The following is a 19898-nucleotide window of genomic DNA, read 5'->3' on the forward strand; positions in this document are numbered from 1 at the left end:
CCAGCCAGTGCTCTACAGCCGCGTGGCCACCCACTAGAAACCTATGACAAGAAAAGCTTTGGAAATCATCAAAATACATAGAAATTAAGTTACCTCAACAACCGCTGATAAAGGTGGGACTCAGAAGGGATTTGGAAGCCTTGAATTGAACCACAAGGGGTGACACCAAGGCAAGCCCTGTGGGTGCTGCGGATGCAGCTCTGAGCGGGACGGGTGGAGCGGTCGGCACGCGTGGCCCACAGCAGAGAGACCTCAAGTCTGTGACCCTCAGTGACTAAGTCAGTGATCTTAAGGAATTAGAAAAAACAGCACAGAATCAGCCGAAGGAAGGAATACGGTTTGGAGCACAAATAAATAAAACAGACTCCACAGACTGTTTTTGTTTTTGAAAGATAAAATCGATAAATCCTCAGCCAGACAGGAGAGAATGAGAAAACTAAGCTCAGAGCTGAAAGGGAAATGTGACAGCCTGCCCTGCAGACGTGCCCAGGACTGTGGGACCCCGTGAAGAGCAAGCCTGTGGCGACACCCCGATCACCCAGCGGGAGCAGACACACACAGTCATGCACCTTTCCGAGGCTGGAGGAGGACCAATCACAAGTAGCAGGACCGAGTCAGTCATAGGAGCTGTCCCTTCAAAGCAAAGCCTTGGACCAGATGGCTTCCCACTGACCTTGCAGAAGGAAAAAAGCCAGGCTCGTGCCAGGGATCCAGCCACTCTGGAGGCTGAGATCTGAGCAGCACCGTTCAAAGCCAATGACTCCAGTCCACCAAAAAGCTGGAAGTGGAGCTGAGGTTCAGGCATTAGAATACCAACCTGGTGTGAAAAAGCTAAAGGACAGTGACCAGGCCCTGACTCCAGGCCCCGGTACCTCCCCGCTCCAGTCCCTAAAAGCAATTCAATACTTATAGTATTTCCAAAAGAAAAAGAAAGAAGAGGAAGAAGATCTTCTAAATACATTTCACAGGCCACATGACTCAGATGTCAGACCCAGGTAAATACATAGCACTGATAACAATGGAAGAAAGAGAGAGCACAAGGAAACTACCATCACACAAATAGCCTTGTAAGAGTCCTCAGCAAAATCCTGGCTACCCAAACCCAGTAGCTCATGAAAATGATTATAGACCATGATCAGGCAGAATTCACTCTAGGATGCAAGGTTGGTTTGACACAGGCCAGTTAACGCACCATACCTGTAGAATCAGAGACAAAGCCCCATAGTTTCTGGTGCAGAAACTATGCATTAAAGGAGCGGAAAGTGAATGACAGAGTGGGTGGCTCCATTGAGGGAGGAAAGAGGGGAATGCGTTCAAAGTCATTTGTTGGCACGTGTGAAAACGGAACAATAGGGCCTGTTGAAAACATGGGCGGTGGGGGTGGGGGTGGGGGTGTGATTCAGTGTATTCATGTGCACAAGTGTGACAATGGAACCCCTTGTACGACTCATGCATCCTACTAAGAATATATAAAATAAAACCATCTGATCATCCCAATAGCTGTACACAAAGAGTTGTACAACACCTCTTCATGACAAAAATGCTGCATAGATTCACTACAGGAGGAATGTACCTTAACACAATAAAGACCACTTACAAGAAGCCAACAGCTCCTGTTCTGCGGAATGAGGAAAAGCTGAAGCATTCACCAGAGACCATGGCCACTTTCACCACTTCTACCCCAGACGGTGTCTGAAGTTCCCACCTGAGCAGTTAAGCGCGAGGAAGAAATAAAGGGCACCTGGATGGAAAGGAGGTAAATTCTCACTGTTTTCAGATGGAAATTATGTATGGAAAACGCCAGAAAAGACTTCCAAAAATGACTGCAACAAATGAGCTCACAGAAGTTGCCAGACAGAAAGCCACCAAACAAAATGAACAGTATTGGGTGAAACTGTAGCTCAATGGTAGAGTACTTACCAGATGTGTAAGGCCATGGGCTGTAGCCCAGCCATACACACACACACCAATAGTTTCTATATAACGATGGCCAGTTATTTGAACAGAAATCAAGAAAGCAGACCAGTTTGCAATAACACCCTCAAAAACCTAGGCATAAATTAAACCAAAGAGGTAAAAAAATTATGTAATGAAAATTATTAAGCATTGACAAAAGTAATGGGAGAAGACCCAAAAAGAATAGAAAGGCATCCTAGGTTCATGGTTTGGAAGAATCAACATCATCAGAATGTCCAAAGCAATCTCTAGATTTAATATAGTCCCTTCAAAGTCCCAATGATGTTCTTCAAAAACTAGGAAAAACTATTAAGGAACTGTAAAACCTTGAGTTGCTAAAACCATCTTTAGTAAAACTTCCTGTCTTTGAAACATACCACAAAGTTGTAGTAACCAAAGCAGTATGATATTGGCATAAAAACAGACACATGGACCAAAGGAACAGAGCAGAGAGCCCAGCTGTAAACCTCTATGCGGCCTGATTTTTGACAAAGATGCTAAGACTGTGTATTAGAGAAAGGTCAGCCTTCAATAAGCGGGGCGTGGAGCCACGCAGAAGCGACATGACCCTGACCACTCACCTACACAAGTCACCTCAAAATGATCCAAGGCTCCTGTGTAAGATCCAGAGCCACAGAACTGCGAAAGAAAACAGGAGAAGGGCTCCAGACATGGGCAAACTTTGTTTTGGAGAAGATTCCAAAGGCACAAGAAGCAAAAGCAAAAACAGGCAAATGGGTTTGTGTCGCTTCTGTGTGGCACAGGAAATAACCAGACTTCCTCCTACCTTGTAGTGGAGAACACACTCGCAAGCCGCAGCTGACAGACAGGGCGGGCACGGAGACCAGGCAAGGAACTCGGAAGCCTTGGGACAAAAATCAGATTAACCCAGTGTAAAAAGGGACAGGAAGCCTGAATGGGCACGTTGCTGTCAAGGAGATTCAGAAGGCTGAAGGAACACGAACGTGGCTCAGAATCACCGTGGTGACGGGGAAGTGCTCACCAAAGCCCCATGAGACCTTACCCACCCCGAGAGATGAGCCATCAAAAAGACACAGGGTGAAATCTGGGGAGAACGTGGAGAAAAGGGGAGCCCCTCCCATGAGGGCAGGGGTGTAGGGGAGGCCCGTCACGGTGGTAACAAGATGGATGGCCCTCAGAAGAAGTGAAATTCAGGCTCGGCACCACCCAGTGATCCCACGGTGGGGTAGCTAAGAAAACGCAGTGGATTTGTTAGAGACATCTGGACGCCAGTGCTCACTGCAGCACTGGGCTGGGTAGCAGAGTCAGGCAAACCGCCGTCACACCCATCTTCTGATGAGCAGATAAGATGCAGCACTTACGCACAGTGCAGTACTATTCAGCATAAAAAGAACGGGGTCTGTCACCCTATGTCGAGTGCGGAGAGATGAGCATTGCTTCATCTTGTGCACTCACTGTGGAGTCCGCAGTGGAAGAGCCGACCTCGCTACCTGCAGAATGCTGTGCGTTTCAAAAGGAAAAGGTGCGAGGACTTGACAAATGTTGAACCTGACTCAAACATTTACAATGTATATAAGTACCTAAATATCACATTGCCCCATTAATACATGGTCTTTGTGAGTCAGTTAAAAGTAAATTTGACTAAGCCGGGCACCAGTGGCGCATGCCTGTAATCCTGCTTACTCAGGAGGCTGAGATCTGAGGATCATAGTTTGAAGCCAGCCCAGGCAAGAATGTCCTTGAGGCTCTTATCTCCAACTAACTACCAAAAAGCTGGTTGTGGAGCTGTGGTAGAGCAAAAGAGCTCCTGGACCCGGAGTTCAAGTCCTAAGACCTGTACCTAAATAAGTAATGCCCAAATAAAACCTTTACTAACTTAAGAGTCATGCTGTAAGCATGAGGACATGAGTTGATCCCCAACTCTGACCATAAATAATAAGCTTTGGAAACAAAATAACTTGATCTGACAGTGGTTTGCTTGGAATGTTCAGTCCACATTAGTTGAGTTGTGCTTTTATATACAATCTTAACTTTAATTACAGTGTATTATGTTTAGTCATGTGAAGTCAGTGTATAAGTACAAGGCGTGTCCATTGACTGCCGCTTTCCCGTCCTCCCCGTCCTCCCCACCCCTCCCTCCCCTCCCCGCCCCTCCCCGCCCCTCCCTGTCCTCCTCGCCCCTCCCCTCCCTGCCCCTCCCCGCCCCTCCCTGTCCTCCCCGCCCCTCCTCACCCCTCCCTGCCCTCCCCGCCCCTCCCTGCCCTCCCAGCCCCTCCCTGCCCTCCCCGCCCCTCCCTACCCCTCCCTGCCCTCCCCGCCCCTCCCTGTCCTCCCTGCCCTCCCCACCCCTCCCCGTCCTCCCTGTCCTCCCCGTCCTCCCCGGCCCTCCCCGCCCCTCCCCATCCTCCCTGCCCCTCCCTGTCCTCCCTGCCCTCCCCACCCCTCCCTGTCCTCCCTGCCCTCCCCACCCCTCCATGTCCTCCCTGTCCTCCCTGCCCCTCCCCATCCTCCCTGTCCTCCCCGTCCTCCCCGCCCCTCCCTGTCCTCCCTGCCCCTCCCCATCCTCCCTGCCCCTCCCTGCCCCTTCCCGTCCTATCCTCTCTGCTCCTCCCCGCCCCTCCCTGTCCTCCCCGCCTCTCCCCGGCCCTCCCTGCCCCTCCCTGCCCCTTCCCGTCCTATCCTCTCTGCCCCTCCCCGCCCCTCCCCGTCCTCCCCGGCCCTCCCCACCCCTCCCCGTCCTCCCTGCCCCTCCCCCCTCCCCCCCCTCCCTCAAGCTTCCAGCATTGCAGGATTTGCAGTGATTATCACCAGTGACCCCTTCCTCTCTTCATCTTTCCTCACCTCCTCCACAAACCTTTCAAGTGCCACCTTCCTGGCATGCGTTGTGCTGTGCTGTTAATTTTTCTAAGGAATTACTGTTTGAATCCTGCCCTCAGAGGCCACACTTAGGTTATGGCATTGGTCTACCAAGCCAGCGGCCACGTTAGCGCGGCGTTAGCACGCTTCAGCCTCAGTGGCTCCCACCTCCGGCCTCCAGGGCATGCCAGCCCCTCCGTCTGCCAGGCCCGGCCCGCCTGGCTCTGGGGCTCCCTGCTGGGCCTCCAGATCTGGCCCACGGTGACACCCGGAACCCTCTGGAAAACCTTGAGCTTCAGTCTCGGTTCCATGGCAGCGGCGCTGTGGAAGTGCACTCTGACTTTGAGAGGAGAGACTCCCTGCGTTTTGCCCCTCATCCCTCACTCTCCATATTCAGAAGCTGCCCAGATCGTCAGGGATGGAGGGGCTGCGTGTCCTGCCAGGACCCGGCGCCATCCTCTCTGGGACCCTGGCCTCCAGCTTTTTTCTTGACCACACTGCTGCTTTCTCTGTCCCTCGGCAACGGCTCTCTGCCTGGGAAGACTCCAGATTCCCAGCCTCTGGCGCCGTGCCCAGAATGCAAATGCCCCGGGGCCCCGCGCTATGACCGGCGTCTCCTGTCCCCTGCAGCCCCTGCTCTGGAATCTTGGCCTCCCAGTCCCTGCTGCTCTGTCCTTTCATTCCTTTGGGCGGGCTTGAACATGCTGTGCAGAGCGGCTGGCTGTGTGGGGGAGCCCTGCCCACCGCCGCCTCGGGCTGCAGCTTCCTGTGCGGGCAGAGTCTCTGCTCCAAGCCACACGGAGGTCCTGAGCGTGAGGGCTTTTAAAAAGAAAGTTCTAGCTCTATTCTCACTGTGGATGAGCCAGCGCTGCTGATGCCAATCTGCCATGATGGCCTGGAGTGCCGGCTTTGCCTTTCTGTGTGTGGTGCGCATGCATGCGAGTGTGTGTGTGTGTGCATGTGTGTGTGCATGTGAGTGGACTGGACACTGTCTCCTCCGGAGAGCAGCCCGCCCCGGTGATGTTACTGAGCTTTGGGAATGGCTGCAGCTTCACGGTCGGCACGATGATGAAGAGGTGGCCATCTGTCCTTACTACACCACCATCTCTGCTTGCTGACTTACATCACAAATCCTGCTGGAGCTGGTTAGGGATGGCGTGCTACACTTGAGCAGACCTTGCATGGTGGAGTTGAACATGGGCTCTGACAGACATGCCGTGTCAGCCTCATGATTTCCAGGTCCAGGGCTGGAGCGTGTCCGGCCTCCACCCGCTGGGCCCAGGGCTGCCTCTGCCCCCTTGCTCCCTGCTGGAGTGTCCGAGATCCCAGTTTGTCCCTGGAAGGAAGCACAGCAGAGTCGCGTGCTGTCCTCCCGTCCACCTGAGCTGGTCCACGGGTGGGCTCTGGCAGACGCCCGCGTGGAGCAGGGCCTGGAGGACGCTGCAGGTGTCGTGGTTGGGTGTGAGTCGCAGGGAGGTGGGTAGACTCTGGAAGGGCTTTGTGCTCAGCGTCAGTCTTGGCTGTTCTTCAGAGTTCTGGAATTAGGTCCGCAGCGGTGCCCAGTTCCTGCTCCCCGGTGCATCTCCCGCCTCGATCCCGGGTCCCAAGGCACAGCTCAGAGGGCCGCAACACCCTTCTGCAACAGGTGGGCGGCACCGCAGGGCGCACCGCCGCCGCGTTCCCCTCACGGAGGTGGTGACCAGAGGGCTGAGGTAGAATCCACCCTGTCAGAAGGGCCGTGCTGTGCTCTGAGTGTGTGGGTTCAAAGAGCCGAGGCCCCCCTGCCCGTCCAGACGCTTTGGCAATGAGGACTAGGCACTGAGCAGACTTCCAGGTCATGTCTAAGCAGCAAAGGCAGAGCCACTTCCCCTACACCAAGCAGAGCAGCACCCTCACCCTCCACTGGTCCCAGAGCCCGTCCGCCACCAGGTCCCTTGGGGGCAGCAGCTGGGGTCGGGCAGCCCTGGCGAGTCGGCTCTGGGCGGCAGCCGCTTCGCTGGTTGGCCTCAGAATGCTGGCAGCATTCCTCACAGCCTGGGCACGTGGGAGGCCAGATCTTGACCTCAAGCCTGGACTCCAGCCATCTGCAAACCAGGCCCACAGCGGGCTAAGTCACAGCTGCAGAACCGCAGGGCCAGCACCACACCTGCGTGCAGGCTGGTGCTGGGTCCCCAGGGGAGGCTCCTCCAGGAGGAGCTCACGGGGAGGGAGGGGTCACTTTCCTGCCACTTCCATTCCCGGGACAGACCTCCGCTTACGCCAGGGTGACTTCCTGTCGCCTGGCTGGCCTCTGGCCAGAGCCATCGGTCGGCGCGCGCCCTCCACGCCACCCGCCAGCCGTGCCCGGCCTCTGGCCTCCGCTCACGCGTCCTTCGGGGTTTCGGAGGGAGTCCACGCCGCCAACCATCCAGGCACCGACAGTGCTTCTAATTCCTGTTCCCCTTCTTCCAGGGCGTGTCCTGACTGGCTGGGGCTCCTGCCTGTGGGACCCACACCACTGCCGAGATGGCCGGGGCGTCTGTGAAGGTGGCGGTGAGGGTCCGCCCCTTCAACTCCCGGGAGATGAGCCGCGACTCCAAGTGCATCATCCAGATGTCAGGAAGCACCACCAGTGAGCATGGGCTGGGTTGGGGCACGGCTGCCCACCCACACCCAGAGCACGGGTCCTCTGTCCTCTGGCCCCGTGCCCTGGGGTGCTGGTCGCGGGCCACAGGCTGGGGAGGACCTGCAAAACCAGAGGTCTGTTCTCAGAGGTCAGGAGGCTCTGGTGTGAGCCCAGGGGACCGTCCTGGTGTGAGGCCTGGGAACCGTCCTGGTGGGAGCCCAGGGGACTGTCCCGGTGGGAGCCCAGGGGTCAGGCTGATGTCCCCCTGGGGACCGTCCTGGTGTGAGCCCAGGGGACTGTCCCGGTGTGAGCCCAGGGGTCAGGCTGATGTCCCCCCTGGGGACCATCCCGGTGTGAGCCCAGGGGACTGTCCCGGTGTGAGCCCAGGGGTCAGGCTGATGTCCCCCCTGGGGACCGTCCTGGTGTGAGCCCAGGGGACTGTCCCGGTGGGAGCCCAGGGGTCAGGCTGATGACCCCCTGGGGACCATCCCGGTGTGAGCCCAGGGGACTGTCCCGGTGTGAGCCCAGGGGTCAGGCTGATGTCCCCCCTGGGGACCGTCCTGGTGTGAGCCCAGGGGACTGTCCCGGTGGGAGCCCAGGGGTCAGGCTGATGTCCCCCTGGGGACCATCCTGGTGTGAGCCCAGAGGACCGTCCCGGTGTGAGCCCAGGGGTCAGGCTGATGTCCCCCCTGGGGACCGTACTGGTGTGAGCCCAGGGGTCAGGCTGATGTCCCCCCCTGGGGACCATCCCGGTGTGTGCCCAGGGGACTGTCCCGGTGTGAGCCCAGGGGTGAGGCTGATGACCCCCTGGGGACCATCCCGGTGTGAGCCCAGGGGACTGTCCCGGTGGGAGCCCAGGGGACCGTCCCGGTGTGAGCCCAGGGGACTGTCCCGGTGTGAGCCCTGGGGACTGTCCCAGTGGGAGCCCAGGGGTGAGGCTGATGTCCCCCCTGGGGACCGTCCAGGTGTGAGCCCAGGGGTCAGGCTGATGTTCCCCCTGGGGACCGTCCTGGTGTGAGCCCAGGGGTCAGGCTGATGACCCCCTGGGGACTGTCCCGGTGTGAGCCCAGAGGACCGTCCCGGTGTGAGCCCAGGGGTGAGGCTGATGACCCCCCTGGGGACCATCCCGGTGTGAGCCCAGGGGACTGTCCCGGTGTGAGCCCAGGGGTCAGGCTGATGACCCCCTGGGCACCGTCCCGGTGTGAGCCCTGGGGACCGTCCTGGTGTGAGCCCTGGGGTGAGGCTGATGACTCCCCGGGAACCGTCCTGGTGTGAGCCCTGGGGTGAGGCTGATGACCCCCTGGGGACGTCCCCCCGCCTCCCACACTTTGGCCGCGTGGCTGTCCCTTTGTCACAGGCCTTCTCTGCATGTCTGGGTCTCTCTCTTCAGATGTTGTTACTCTTACAAAGACACCAGTCCCTGGGTTGAAGGCTCTCCTTAACCTGACATTTTGATAACTATATCTTTAAAGATGCCATTTCCAAGCTAGGTGTGCCCCTCTGCGGTCCGGGAGGCCAGCCTGGCCAGGACTTCAGGCATCTGTGGCCCGGACAGTCCACCGCAGAGGACACTGAGGCCCATCCTGGAAGCAGTCTCCGGCCTCCTCCTCCTCTTGGCCAGAGGCCCTCACTGGGGAGTGTGCACAGGGTGGTTGAGTTAGTCTCAGCGCTGACCACTGTGTTCCTTCCCCCATAGCCATCGTGAATCCCAAGCAGCCCAAGGAGACACCCAAGAGCTTCAGCTTTGACTATTCCTACTGGTCACACACTTCGGTGAGCCAGGGCGGGGCCTGCAGGGTGGGGCGGGGTCGGCAGGGACAGGCAGGGGGAGGCAGCCAGGGGAGGCAGGCCCGCCTGGGGCCATGCTGGCTCCGCCCCCTTGCTGTGTGCGCCCCCTGGTCGCACTGTGCCTCTGCCCGCCATCTGGCTCTTGTCAGGACCCGGCCAGCAGAATCTGCCCAGCCCCAAGGACTCCCAGCCTCTGGACCCTGCCTCCACTTTGGCCCTGGGTTGCCTACCAGTCACACGGTGGGCTGGGCTTGAGACCCCACCTCTGGGTCTTGGCTGTGCTGGGATGCCCTTCTGCCCTGTCCCAACTGGGCAGCCATAGGCTGCTCTGGGGGGCAGCCCCCGGGCAGGGTTCCGACGGGGCCTTCCTACCTCCACTCTGCTCTGCCTGGGCTTCGGGGAGGGGGCACGCTGCCTCCCGTGGCCGCCGGCGCAGCCGCCCACAGCCTCCACACTGTCGTCCCAGCCGGAGGACATCAACTACGCCTCCCAGAAGCAGGTGTACCGCGACATCGGGGAGGAGATGCTGCAGCACGCCTTCGAGGGCTACAACGTGTGCATCTTCGCCTATGGGCAGACGGGGGCCGGCAAGTCGTACACCATGATGGGCAAGCAGGAGAAGGACCAGCAGGGCATCATTCCACAGGCACGTGGGCAGGGCTGGGCGGGCAGGCCGGGAGGGAGGGAGGGTCAGGGAGCAGGAGCAGGCAGGCTGGGGAGGGGAGGGGAGGGCCAGGGGGCAGGGGCAGGCAGGCTTGGGCTACAGAGAGGTCCATGTTGAGCCAGTGCCCACCAGGACAGTGGTGTCTTGTGGACAGGACCCTGGCGCTGCTGGCTGGGCAGTTACTCTCCAGGGCACTGTGAGGCTGTGAGTCTGGACCAGGCAGGTGCCCTGGACACAAGGTGGCCAAGCACTGAGGCATAGATGGTGTCTCTGATGCCCCTGGGAGCATCAGCTCGCACTGAGGCGTAGATGGCGACTCGGATGCCCCTGGGAGCATCAGCTCTCTGAGCCCTGCCCCTGGCAGGCCTCTGGACCCGAGCGGACCTGAGCCGGGAAGGGAGAACACTGGGTAGTCTAGGGAGTGTCGGCCCAAGCCGGGCAGATGAGGACTGTTGGCTAGATGATCCACAGGACCTAATCAAATTCTGGCCAGGAGGATGTGGGTTTTAAAGACACAGGCATGGTACAGACCCTCCCAGAGCCTTTATCTGGAAATGCGCACTATGAGGGTGCAGAAGGGACCTGGGCACGGGAGAGTGAGTGCCAGGCCACGTGTTCTCACTAGCTGACCGTCTCCCTGCGCCCTTGCAGCTCTGCGAAGACCTCTTCTCTCGAATCAATGACACGACCAACGACAACATGTCCTACTCAGTGGAGGTGAGTCTGCGTCTGCCCAGGGCATGGGGTCCCCTGTTCTACTCAGTGAAAGTGGGTCTGCGTCTGCTGTGCCAGGGCATGGGGTCCCCTGTTCTACTCAGTGCAGGGAGGGTCTGCGTCTGCTGTGCCAGGGCATGGGGTCCCCTGTTCTACTCAGTGGAGGGGGGTCTGCGTCTGCTGTGCCAGGGCATGGGGTCCCCTGTTCTACTCAGTGGAGGGGGGTCTGCGTCTGCTGTGCCAGGGCAAGGATTCCAGTTGGGATTGGTGACCCTGTTCTGGTTTGAAGTGAGTCCTGCCTCTGGTCTAGGCCCTTAGCTTGTCACTGTGGCCAAGCCAGCAAGCCCACCTAAGGCAGGGTGACCCATGGAGGTGCAGAGACTGCTGGGAGTGGTTCTGAACTTGCAGATGTTGGGGGACGGCTGCCCTGCGGTGCAGGCCCCTCGAAGCATGGCCTGGCTACGCCATGGCCGAGGAGGCCCTGGTGTGGCCTCAGGGTGCCATGGACGAGCCCCAGGGATGGGAGAAGCCGGGCAGGTGGTGCTGGCTACAGCCACTCGTGCAGAGGCTGCTGGCCGGGACTGTCCAGGGCTGTCCGTGCAGCACTGCACAGTGGGCGGTCCCCAGGTTCCCGCTCGGGCCCCTGACGTGACCCTTGACCTCGCAGGTCAGCTACATGGAGATTTATTGCGAGCGTGTCCGTGACCTCCTGAACCCCAAGAACAAGGGGAATCTGCGCGTTCGGGAGCACCCGCTGCTCGGGCCCTACGTGGAGGACCTGTCCAAGCTGGCAGTCACCTCCTACAACGACATCCAGGACCTCATGGACTCAGGGAACAAGGCCAGGTGCGTGGGGAGGGCGCTGGCCGGCCTTCCTGCCACACCCGCCTCTCCGGGCCCCGGGGGCCTCAGCTCCAGCCTGGACATGGCTGCGCGCTTGGTTTCCTGTGGGCTGTGTGCCCAGGCCCCTGGGCAAGGCCCGGGCTCCTCTCTGGGGAGGGGGGCAGTGGGGCCGTGTGACAGTGGCCTTGGGCGGTGGCGGTTGGCAGAGATTGCTTCCAGTTCTCAAGGCAGCTACAAGCGAGCTGTGACCTCACAGGGTCGGGGAAGGTAGGGAAGGGCTGCTGGCTGAGACGGTCCGCCTCCTCTGGCCCCAGCACGAGCGGTAACAGCCAGACGGTCCACCTCCTCTGGCCCCAGCACGAGGGGTAACAGCCAGACGGTCCACCTCCTCTGGCCCCAGCACGAGGGGTAACAGCCAGACGGTCCACCTCCTCTGGCCCCAGCACGAGGGGTAACAGCCAGACGGTCCACCTCCTCTGGCCCCAGCACGAGCGGTAACAGCCAGACAGTCCACCTCCTCTGGCCCCAGCACGAGGGGTAACAGCTATCTCCCTCTGTGCCTTGAGACCCCCAGGAGAGTGGCATTGCTCCTCGGAGCCTTGGCGTCTGAGGTGGTGCTGGGCACCGCGTTTCCCTGGCAGCCCTGTTCCGACGAGGCCTCGGGGTGCTGGGTCCCTGTACCTCCTGTTCTGACCAGGCCTCGGGGTGTCAGGTCCCTGTACCCCCTGTTCTGACCAGGCCTCGGGGTGCTGGGTCCCTGTACCCCCTGTTCTGACCAGGCCTCGGGGTGCTGGGTCCCTGTGCCCCCTGTTCTGACCAGGCCTCGGGGTGCTGGGTCCCTGTACCCCCTGTTCTGACCAGGCCTCGAGGTGTCAGGTCCCTGTACCCCCTGTTCTGACCAGGCCTCGAGGTGTCAGGTCCCTGTACCCCCTGTTCTGACGAGGCCTCGGGGTGCTGGGTCCCTGTGCCCCCTGTTCTGACCAGGCCTCGAGGTGTCAGGTCCCTGTACCCCCTGTTCTGACGAGGCCTCGGGGTGTCAGGTCCCTGTACCCCCTGTTCTGACCAGGCCTCGGGGTGTCAGGTCCCTGTACCCCCTGTTCTGACCAGGCCTCGGGGTGCTGGGTCCCTGTACCCCCTGTTCTTACCAGGCCTCGGGGTGTCGGGTCCCTGTACCCCCTGTTCTGACCAGGCCTCGGGGTGTCAGGTCCCTGTACCCCCTGTTCTGACCAGGCCTCGGGGTGTCAGGTCCCTGTAACCAACCCCTGTTCTGACGAGGCCTCAGGGGGTCAGGTCCCTGTGCCCCCTGTTCTGACGAGGTCTCGGGGTGTCAGGTACCTGTAACCCCTGTTCTGACGAGGTCTCGGGGTGTCAGGTCCCTGTAACCAACCCGTTCTGACGAGGCCTAGGAGTGCCGGGGTCCCTGTGCCCTCTGTTCTGGAGGTGAGCTGGGCCTGGCATCCTCTGAGCCCTCATGGGCTAGGACGTCCATCCCCCAGGAGGGCCATACTGCTGACCCACATCACCTCTGTGGCTCCCAGGGCTGTGGTGGGTTACTAAGGCTCTCCCAGGGCTGGTCAAGGCTGTGGTGAGGATGGCTGGAAAACCCTTGGAGGAGGACTGGATGTCCCAGAGAGGAGCACTAGATGACCCATGGAGGAGGACTAGATGACCCATGGAGGGCTAGATGACCCATGGAGGACTAGATGACCCATGGAGGACTAGATAATCCATGGAGGATTATGTAAACCATGGAGGAGGACTCGATGACCCATGGAGGACAAGGATTAGATGACCCATGGAGGATTAGATGACCCATGGAGGAGGGCTAGAAGACCCATGGAGGATTAGATGACCCATGGAGGAGGGCTAGAAGACCCATGGAGGATTAGATGACCCATGGAGGAGGGCTAGAAGACCCATGGAGGTGGACTAGATAGACAACTCTCATGTGGGCTCCTGTTCCCAGGACTGTGGCAGCCACAAACATGAATGAAACCAGTAGCCGTTCCCACGCCGTGTTCAACATCATCTTCACCCAGAAGCGCCATGATGCAGAGACTGACATTACCACGGAGAAAGTGAGCGTAACAGGAGGCCTTGGTCGGCCGTGCTGCCTAGAATGGCGGCTGAGGCTGGGCGGGGTGGTTAGGATGGCCGTGGCAGGGTGAGAAAATCTAACCAGCCTAGTTGGTGACCTATAAGTCCTGTCTTCCCCAGCACTAGGTACTGGCCAGTCCAGCCCTGGGCATGAGAGGTGCACCAGGTCTGGAATGCTGCTCCCTCTGAATGTGGGACCGCTGTGTGTGTAGGAACTCAGAGGTGAGGGGCTGTGGACCTGGGGTCAGCCAGCCCTGTCTCTTTGAGCTTGATAATTTTTTTTTTTTTTTTTTTTTTTTTGTCGGTCGTGGGGCTTGAACTCTGGGCCTGGGCGCTATCCCTCAGCTCTTCAGCTCAAGGCGAGCGCTCTACCACTTGAGCTACAGCGCCACTTCCCGAGCTTGATAATTTTGACGGACACTGCAGGGCTGGGAAAGGGAGGAGGCAGAGCCATGCCTGTCAAGGGGCAGCAAAGATGAGCGGCGGGTCCAGGAAGCATCAGACACGGCGGTGCTCATGGCTGCTGGTCCAAGCTGGTAGGGAGAGCAGGGCCCCCACCTTCCCTGGACAGTGGGGCTGTCCGGAGGGCCGGGCCTCTGGTAGGCCCCAGCAGCCTCTGGCACGAGGAGCCCGTGTGGGGTGGGCCTTGCCCTATCGTGAGCAGCACCCGTCCTGCCCTCCCCACCACCGCACCTGCTTTCCCGCTGCCCCTGCCGGGATCTGCGGGGTGATGAGTGCACATCATTGCTGACCTCGCCAAGTAGTGGAGAGGCCGAGGAAGGCTGGCCAGCGGGCGCCAGGGCGGGACAGGATCAGGACTGGGGCTGGAGACATCTGGTGGGCTCAGGAGGGCCACCTCCCTGGGGGCCTTAGCCTGGCGGCCACACAGTTGAGTAGTGTCTTCCCAGGGCTGGCTTTCCATCCTTGGTGATGGAGGCAGTGCCCCTGCGCCTGCTGCGGGGTGGGAGGCTGTGAGGAGTGCCCGGCGCAGGGGGCTGCGTCGGCCGGGTGGCCGGATCAGAGCTTCCGAGGGCTGTGACAGGCAGGGAAGGAGACTGGACCCCAGCTGGGGCGGGGCCACGCTCACCGCATGGCTCTGGGGGGTGGGACCCCCGCCTGCGTCGCGGGAGCTGCTCCTGCATTTGATGCATCTGCTGTTCCAGGTGAGCAAGATCAGCCTCGTGGATCTGGCGGGGAGCGAGCGAGCTGACTCCACTGGTGCCAAAGGCACACGTCTCAAGGTAGGGCCAGGCCCCACATCCAGGGCGCAGCCGACAGGGCCCAGGGCCAGGCCTGGCAAGCGATGGGGTTGTTGGGTGGGGACAGAGGGAGCTTGGAGCACCCCCAGGGCCATCCTGAGGAAGGGGCGGGGAGGGGGTGGGGGGGCGGGCCCTAGGCCAGAGCCTTCCGCCCGAGGTGGCTGCTGGAACATAGGCTCAGGTAGACAAGTCCAGGAGGCCCCGTCTGGAGAGCAGCCCTTTGCACCAGAGCGGCACTCGGGCTGAGACAGCAGGGCTGACCTGCCGCCTGAGTCCCAAGGGGCACCCTCCTGTGGACATGGTCCTTTGTGCAGGAGGCAATGATTTGTTGTCCTGAGCCCTGCATGTTGTCTGCCACAATCTGAGGAGGACGAGGGGCTCTGGAAGCAGTACCAGGCAGGGATGCATGAGGTGTAGCCAGGCTGCTGAGGAGACTGAGGAGAAACTGAGTCACTGCTTCCCTGGCCCAGTTGGGCCTCTAACAGGCCTGCCCAGCACCCCTTACTAGAGTGGCCCCCGGGGGACACAGTCAGGTGCCCCACTGGTCAGGCCCTAGGGGAGCATGCTGGACTGAGTCTCTGCTGACTTCCTGATCACCTTCTGCACACCCAGGAAGGGGCCAACATCAACAAGTCCTTGACCACACTGGGGAAGGTCATCTCTGCCCTGGCTGAAATGGTGAGCTGACTCCCGGCAGCTGGAGCTGGGCTGGCGGGCTGGACGGTGAGGGCCCTCGTGGGGCCTCCCTGGGGACTGGAGGGAGCCCATCACCCCTGTTCACAGGGGCCAGCTCTGGTGAGGTAGCTGGGACCCCATGGGAAGCCCAGGGGAGGTGGTGCCGCGGGGCCGGAGCTGGAATCCCTGGAGCCTCCGTTTCCACAGCTGTGAGGTGGGGTGTGCCTCCTTCCTCTCAGGGCCACTCCAAGGTCACCCCATGCCATGGCACCGGGCAGTCCTGCCTTGTGCTGATCTGGTACCCTCCGGAAGAAGCCCACGGTGTTAGGGGAGGGGGCCCAGGGTTGGCAGGGCCTGCAGGGCAGGAGTTCCTGCCCTTCCCTGAAGACCCCACCCTATTCTGAAATAGTTGGTTGTTGGGTGACAGAGGCCAGAGAGGTCACATTCTTACATGGCACAGCCAGTTCAGCGTGGCCAGCCATGGTGTGGGCAGTGGGCTGAGGTCACTGGACTGTGCTCTGGCCTCTGCCTGTTTTGGCCCTCTCCTGCCAGTGGTCCTCTCCTTACCCCAGCTCCTTGGAGTCCAGCCTCTCCTCTTGTTCTCAGATCCCCTTTGTCTTTTCTTTTTCAGGATTCTGGGCCCAATAAGGTAAGCTGCTTTACTTCATGTGAAGGGGGTGGAGCTGGAGGTGGGGCCCTCCGCCAGCTCCCCAGTGCATCTCACCCCTTCATACAGTTACCTCATGTACTCGCCCACCACCCCTGCTACGCCCCAAGCTAGCAGGGGGCTCTTGTGGTGAACGCCGCAGCTCTTCTGACTCCGCCTGCAGTGGGGAGGCAGGCAGTAAGCAAGGGCAAGGCAGAGACGTGAACATAAACCTCAAGGAGAGCGAAAACAAGTTTTGAGTGTGGTACACAGCAAGACGGTTGTTAGTCCAGTTGTTAGTCGGTTTGTTAGTCGCAAAGCTCCTGAGGGTTTAAAGAAGTGGCCTGTGACAGAGCCCTGGGGTGAGGAGAGGCAGGGGCAGGGGAGGCCTATGTGTGGAGTTAGGAGAGGCGGGGTGGGAAAGGCTGGGGACTGTGGGGGACACAGAGGGATCGGAGAGGACAGGTGAGAAAGCACGTGGGGTTGTGGGAGGACATGCGAATTGTGTGAGGAGACACGCAGGGACGGTGGGAGGGAGCCAGGAGGGACTGTGAGAGGAAAGTGAGGAAAAGGAGGGACTGGGAGGAAATGGGAGGAAATGGGAGGGACTGGGAGGAAATGGGAGGGACTGGGAGGAAGCCAGGAGGGACTGGGAGGAAGCCAGGAGGGACTGGGAGGAAATGGGAGGGACTGGGAGGAAGCCAGGAGGGACTGAGAGGAAATGGGAGGAACTGGGAGGAAGCCAGGAGGGACTGGGAGGAAATGGGAGGGACTGGGAGGAAATGGGAGGGACTGGGAGGAAATGGGAGGAACTGGAAGGAAATGGGAGGGACTGGGAGGAAATGGGAGGGACTGGGAGGAAGCCAGGAGGGACTGGGAGGAAGCCAGGAGGGACTGGGAGGAAATGGGAGGAAATGGGAGGGACTGGGAGGAACTGGAAGGAAATGGGAGGGACTGGGAGGAAATGGGAGGAACTAGGAGGAAATGGGAGGGACTGGGAGGAAATGGGAGGAACTAGGAGGAAATGGGAGGGACTGGGAGGAAATGGGAGGGACTAGGAGGAAGCCAGGAGGGACTGGGAGGAAATGGGAGGAACTGGGAAGGAGACAGGAGGGACTGGGAGGAAATGGGAGGAACTGGAAGGAAATGGGAGGGACTGGGAGGAAGCCAGGAGGGACTGGGAGGAAATGGGAGGGACTGGGAGGAAGTCTGGAGGGACTGGGAGGAAATGGGAGGGACTGGGAGGAAGCCAGGAGGGACTGAGAGGAAATGGGAGGAACTGGGAGGAAGCCAGGAGGGACTGGGAGGAAGCCAGGAGGGACTGGGAGGAAATGGGAGGGACTGGGAGGAAATGGGAGGAACTGGAAGGAAATGGGAGGGACTGGGAGGAAATGGGAGGGACTGGAAGGAAATGGGAGGGACTGGGAGGAAATGGGAGGGACTGGGAGGAAGCCAGGAGGGACTGGGAGGAAATGGGAGGAAATGGGAGGGACTGGGAGGAAATGGGAGGAACTGGAAGGAAATGGGAGGGACTGGGAGGAAATGGGAGGAACTAGGAGGAAATGGGAGGGACTGGGAGGAAATGGGAGGGACTAGGAGGAAGCCAGGAGGGACTGGGAGGAAATGGGAGGAACTGTGGGAAGGAGACAGGAGGGACTGGGAGGAAATGGGAGGAACTGGAAGGAAATGGGAGGGACTGGGAGGAAATGGGAGGGACTGGGAGGAAGCCAGGAGGGACTGGGAGGAAGCCAGGAGGGACTGAGAGGAAATGGGAGGAAGGAGACAGGAGGAAAGGAATGGCAACAAAGAGAAATGTGAGGAGCCGTGGGAGGGAATCATGAGGAACTGTGGGAAGGAAACGAGGAATTGTGGGAGGGAGATGTGAGGAAATGTGGGAGACAGACCTGAGGAACTGTGAAGGACCCACGTGCGTGAGGAAGTTTGAGGTGAGGAAGGCGGCCGGGAGGCCTGTGTGAGGGAGGAGCCCCGCAGGGGTGTTCTGGGGGGGGGCTGTTGGAGGGCTGTCGGCCCATGAGGTGGATTGCACGAGGAACTGTGGACACACGAGATACAGTTTAGATCGTGTGGGAGATGGGTGGAAACGGTGAGAGGACTGTCTGGAACTGGGCGTGGACCCAGGAATGGTGCTGGGAGCAGTGGAGGGGCTGTGAGGAGCCAGAGAGCTAGGAAAATCAAGGGGACTGTGCGCAGCACTGTGCCCGAGGCACTGAGGACCATGCAGGACTGAGGAACTGAGCTGTATGGGGAGCCAAATGGGGAACGGGAGCTGTGTGGGTCCACGTGAGTGGCACCGCAAGAGGGACCTGTGTCCTGGGGGGCCGTGTGGGAAATGGATGGACTACTGCAACCGAGGAAGGAATGTTCGAGGGGAAACAAACCGTGTCCTTACTAGGAACCGTTACAGAATTGCGCAGGGGTGTGCCCAAGTCTGAAGGATTGTGTGCAGAATTGAGGGGCCATGTGGAATTGTATTGAGTACTGCGTGAGAACTCCATGTGAGTGTGTGTGTGAGTGTGTGTGTGTGAGAGAGAGAGAGAGAGAGAGAGAGAGAGAGAGAGAGACTTAGAGTACAGAAAAGGTTTTGCAGGGAACTCTGAGAAGTCAAGAACATGTGTGACTTAGGGTACAGAGAGCGTTGTGAAGGGAATGCGGAGACGTTGAGACCCAGGGGAGGTGTCGTGTGGGAACCTGGAATGCACGAGGAGCCGTGGGATGGAGCCAGAATCCATGTGGAGCCTGTGCAGAACTAACCGGGCAGCGGTGTGAGAATGTATTTCCATCTGCAGGAGGATCTGGAAAGGGAGCTGTGTGGTGAATCGTTTAGGAACTGGAAGTATGCGGTGCACTATAGGAGTACAGGAAGTATGCAAGGGCGAGACACTGAAGACTGGGCATCCACGGAAGAATTGTGTGAGGGAACCATTGTGCGAGAAGCCATGGGAAACTACAGGGTTCCATGAGAAACTGCAGGGTGCAATGTGGGGGCAGTGGGAGTGTGTACAGTGCAGGGAGCAGTGGGAATGCAGTGCAGGTGCAGTGTTGACAGTGCAGGGAGCAGTGGGAATGCAGTGCAGGTGCAGTGTTGACAGTGCAGGGTGCAGTGGGAATGCAGTGCAGGTGCAGTGTTGGCAGTGCAGGGAGCAGTGGGAATGCAGTGCAGGTGCAGTGTTGACAGTGCAGGGTGCAGTGGGAATGCAGTGCAGGTGCAGTGTTGGCAGTGCAGGGTGCAGTGGGAATGCAGTGCAGGTGCAGTGTTGACAGTGCAGGGAGCAGTGGGAATGCAGTGCAGGTGCAGTGTTGGCAGTGCAGGGAGCAGTGGGAATGCAGTGCAGGTGCAGTGTTGGCAGTGCAGGGAGCAGTGGGAATGCAGTGCAGGCGCAGTGTTGGCAGTGCAGGGTGCAGTGGGAATGCAGTGCAGGTGCAGTGTTGGCAGTGCAGGGAGCAGTGGGAATGCAGTGCAGGTGCAGTGTTGGCAGTGCAGGGAGCAGTGGGAATGCAGTGCGGGGTGCATTGCAGGGCACAGTGTGGGGGTGCAGTGTTGGAGGCTGTGTGGGGTGCAGTGCGGGCACAGTGTTGGATACTGTGGGGTGCAGTGCAGGTGCAGTGATGGACGCTGTGTGGTGTGCAGTGCAGGTGCAGTGTTGGATGCTGTGTGGGGTGCAGTGATGGATGCTGTGTGGGGTGCAGTGGGGTGCAGTGCAGGTGCAGTGTTGAACACTGTGTGGGGTGCAGTGCAGGTGCAGTGATGGATGCTGTGTGGGGTACAGTGCAGGTGCAGTGATGGACGCTGTG

At 59.6% G+C, this 19898-nt stretch overlaps 1 protein-coding gene across 11 annotated transcripts in view; it reads left to right on the forward strand.

Annotated features, from left to right (window-relative positions):
- The window catches only part of Kif1a (kinesin family member 1A), an 89403-nt gene that overhangs the window by 12435 nt on the left and 57070 nt on the right, over window positions 1–19898 (forward strand). For all 11 annotated transcript variants that reach the window (XM_070002754.1, XM_070002852.1, XM_070002937.1 and 8 more), the window contains exons 2-10: window positions 7246–7405; window positions 9096–9172; window positions 9654–9833; window positions 10503–10568; window positions 11233–11411; window positions 13375–13486; window positions 14669–14746; window positions 15377–15442; window positions 16071–16088. In XM_070002754.1, coding sequence (XP_069858855.1) covers window positions 7300–7405; window positions 9096–9172; window positions 9654–9833; window positions 10503–10568; window positions 11233–11411; window positions 13375–13486; window positions 14669–14746; window positions 15377–15442; window positions 16071–16088 — 882 coding nt within the window. In that variant the 5' untranslated portion in view covers window positions 7246–7299. The remainder of the gene's footprint in view (window positions 1–7245; window positions 7406–9095; window positions 9173–9653; window positions 9834–10502; window positions 10569–11232; window positions 11412–13374; window positions 13487–14668; window positions 14747–15376; window positions 15443–16070; window positions 16089–19898) is intronic.

Source organism: Dipodomys merriami, unplaced genomic scaffold (assembly GCF_024711535.1).
Source record: "Dipodomys merriami isolate MVZ:Mamm:240054 unplaced genomic scaffold, mDipMer1.0.p SCAF_1, whole genome shotgun sequence".
NCBI lineage: Eukaryota > Metazoa > Chordata > Mammalia > Rodentia > Heteromyidae > Dipodomys > Dipodomys merriami.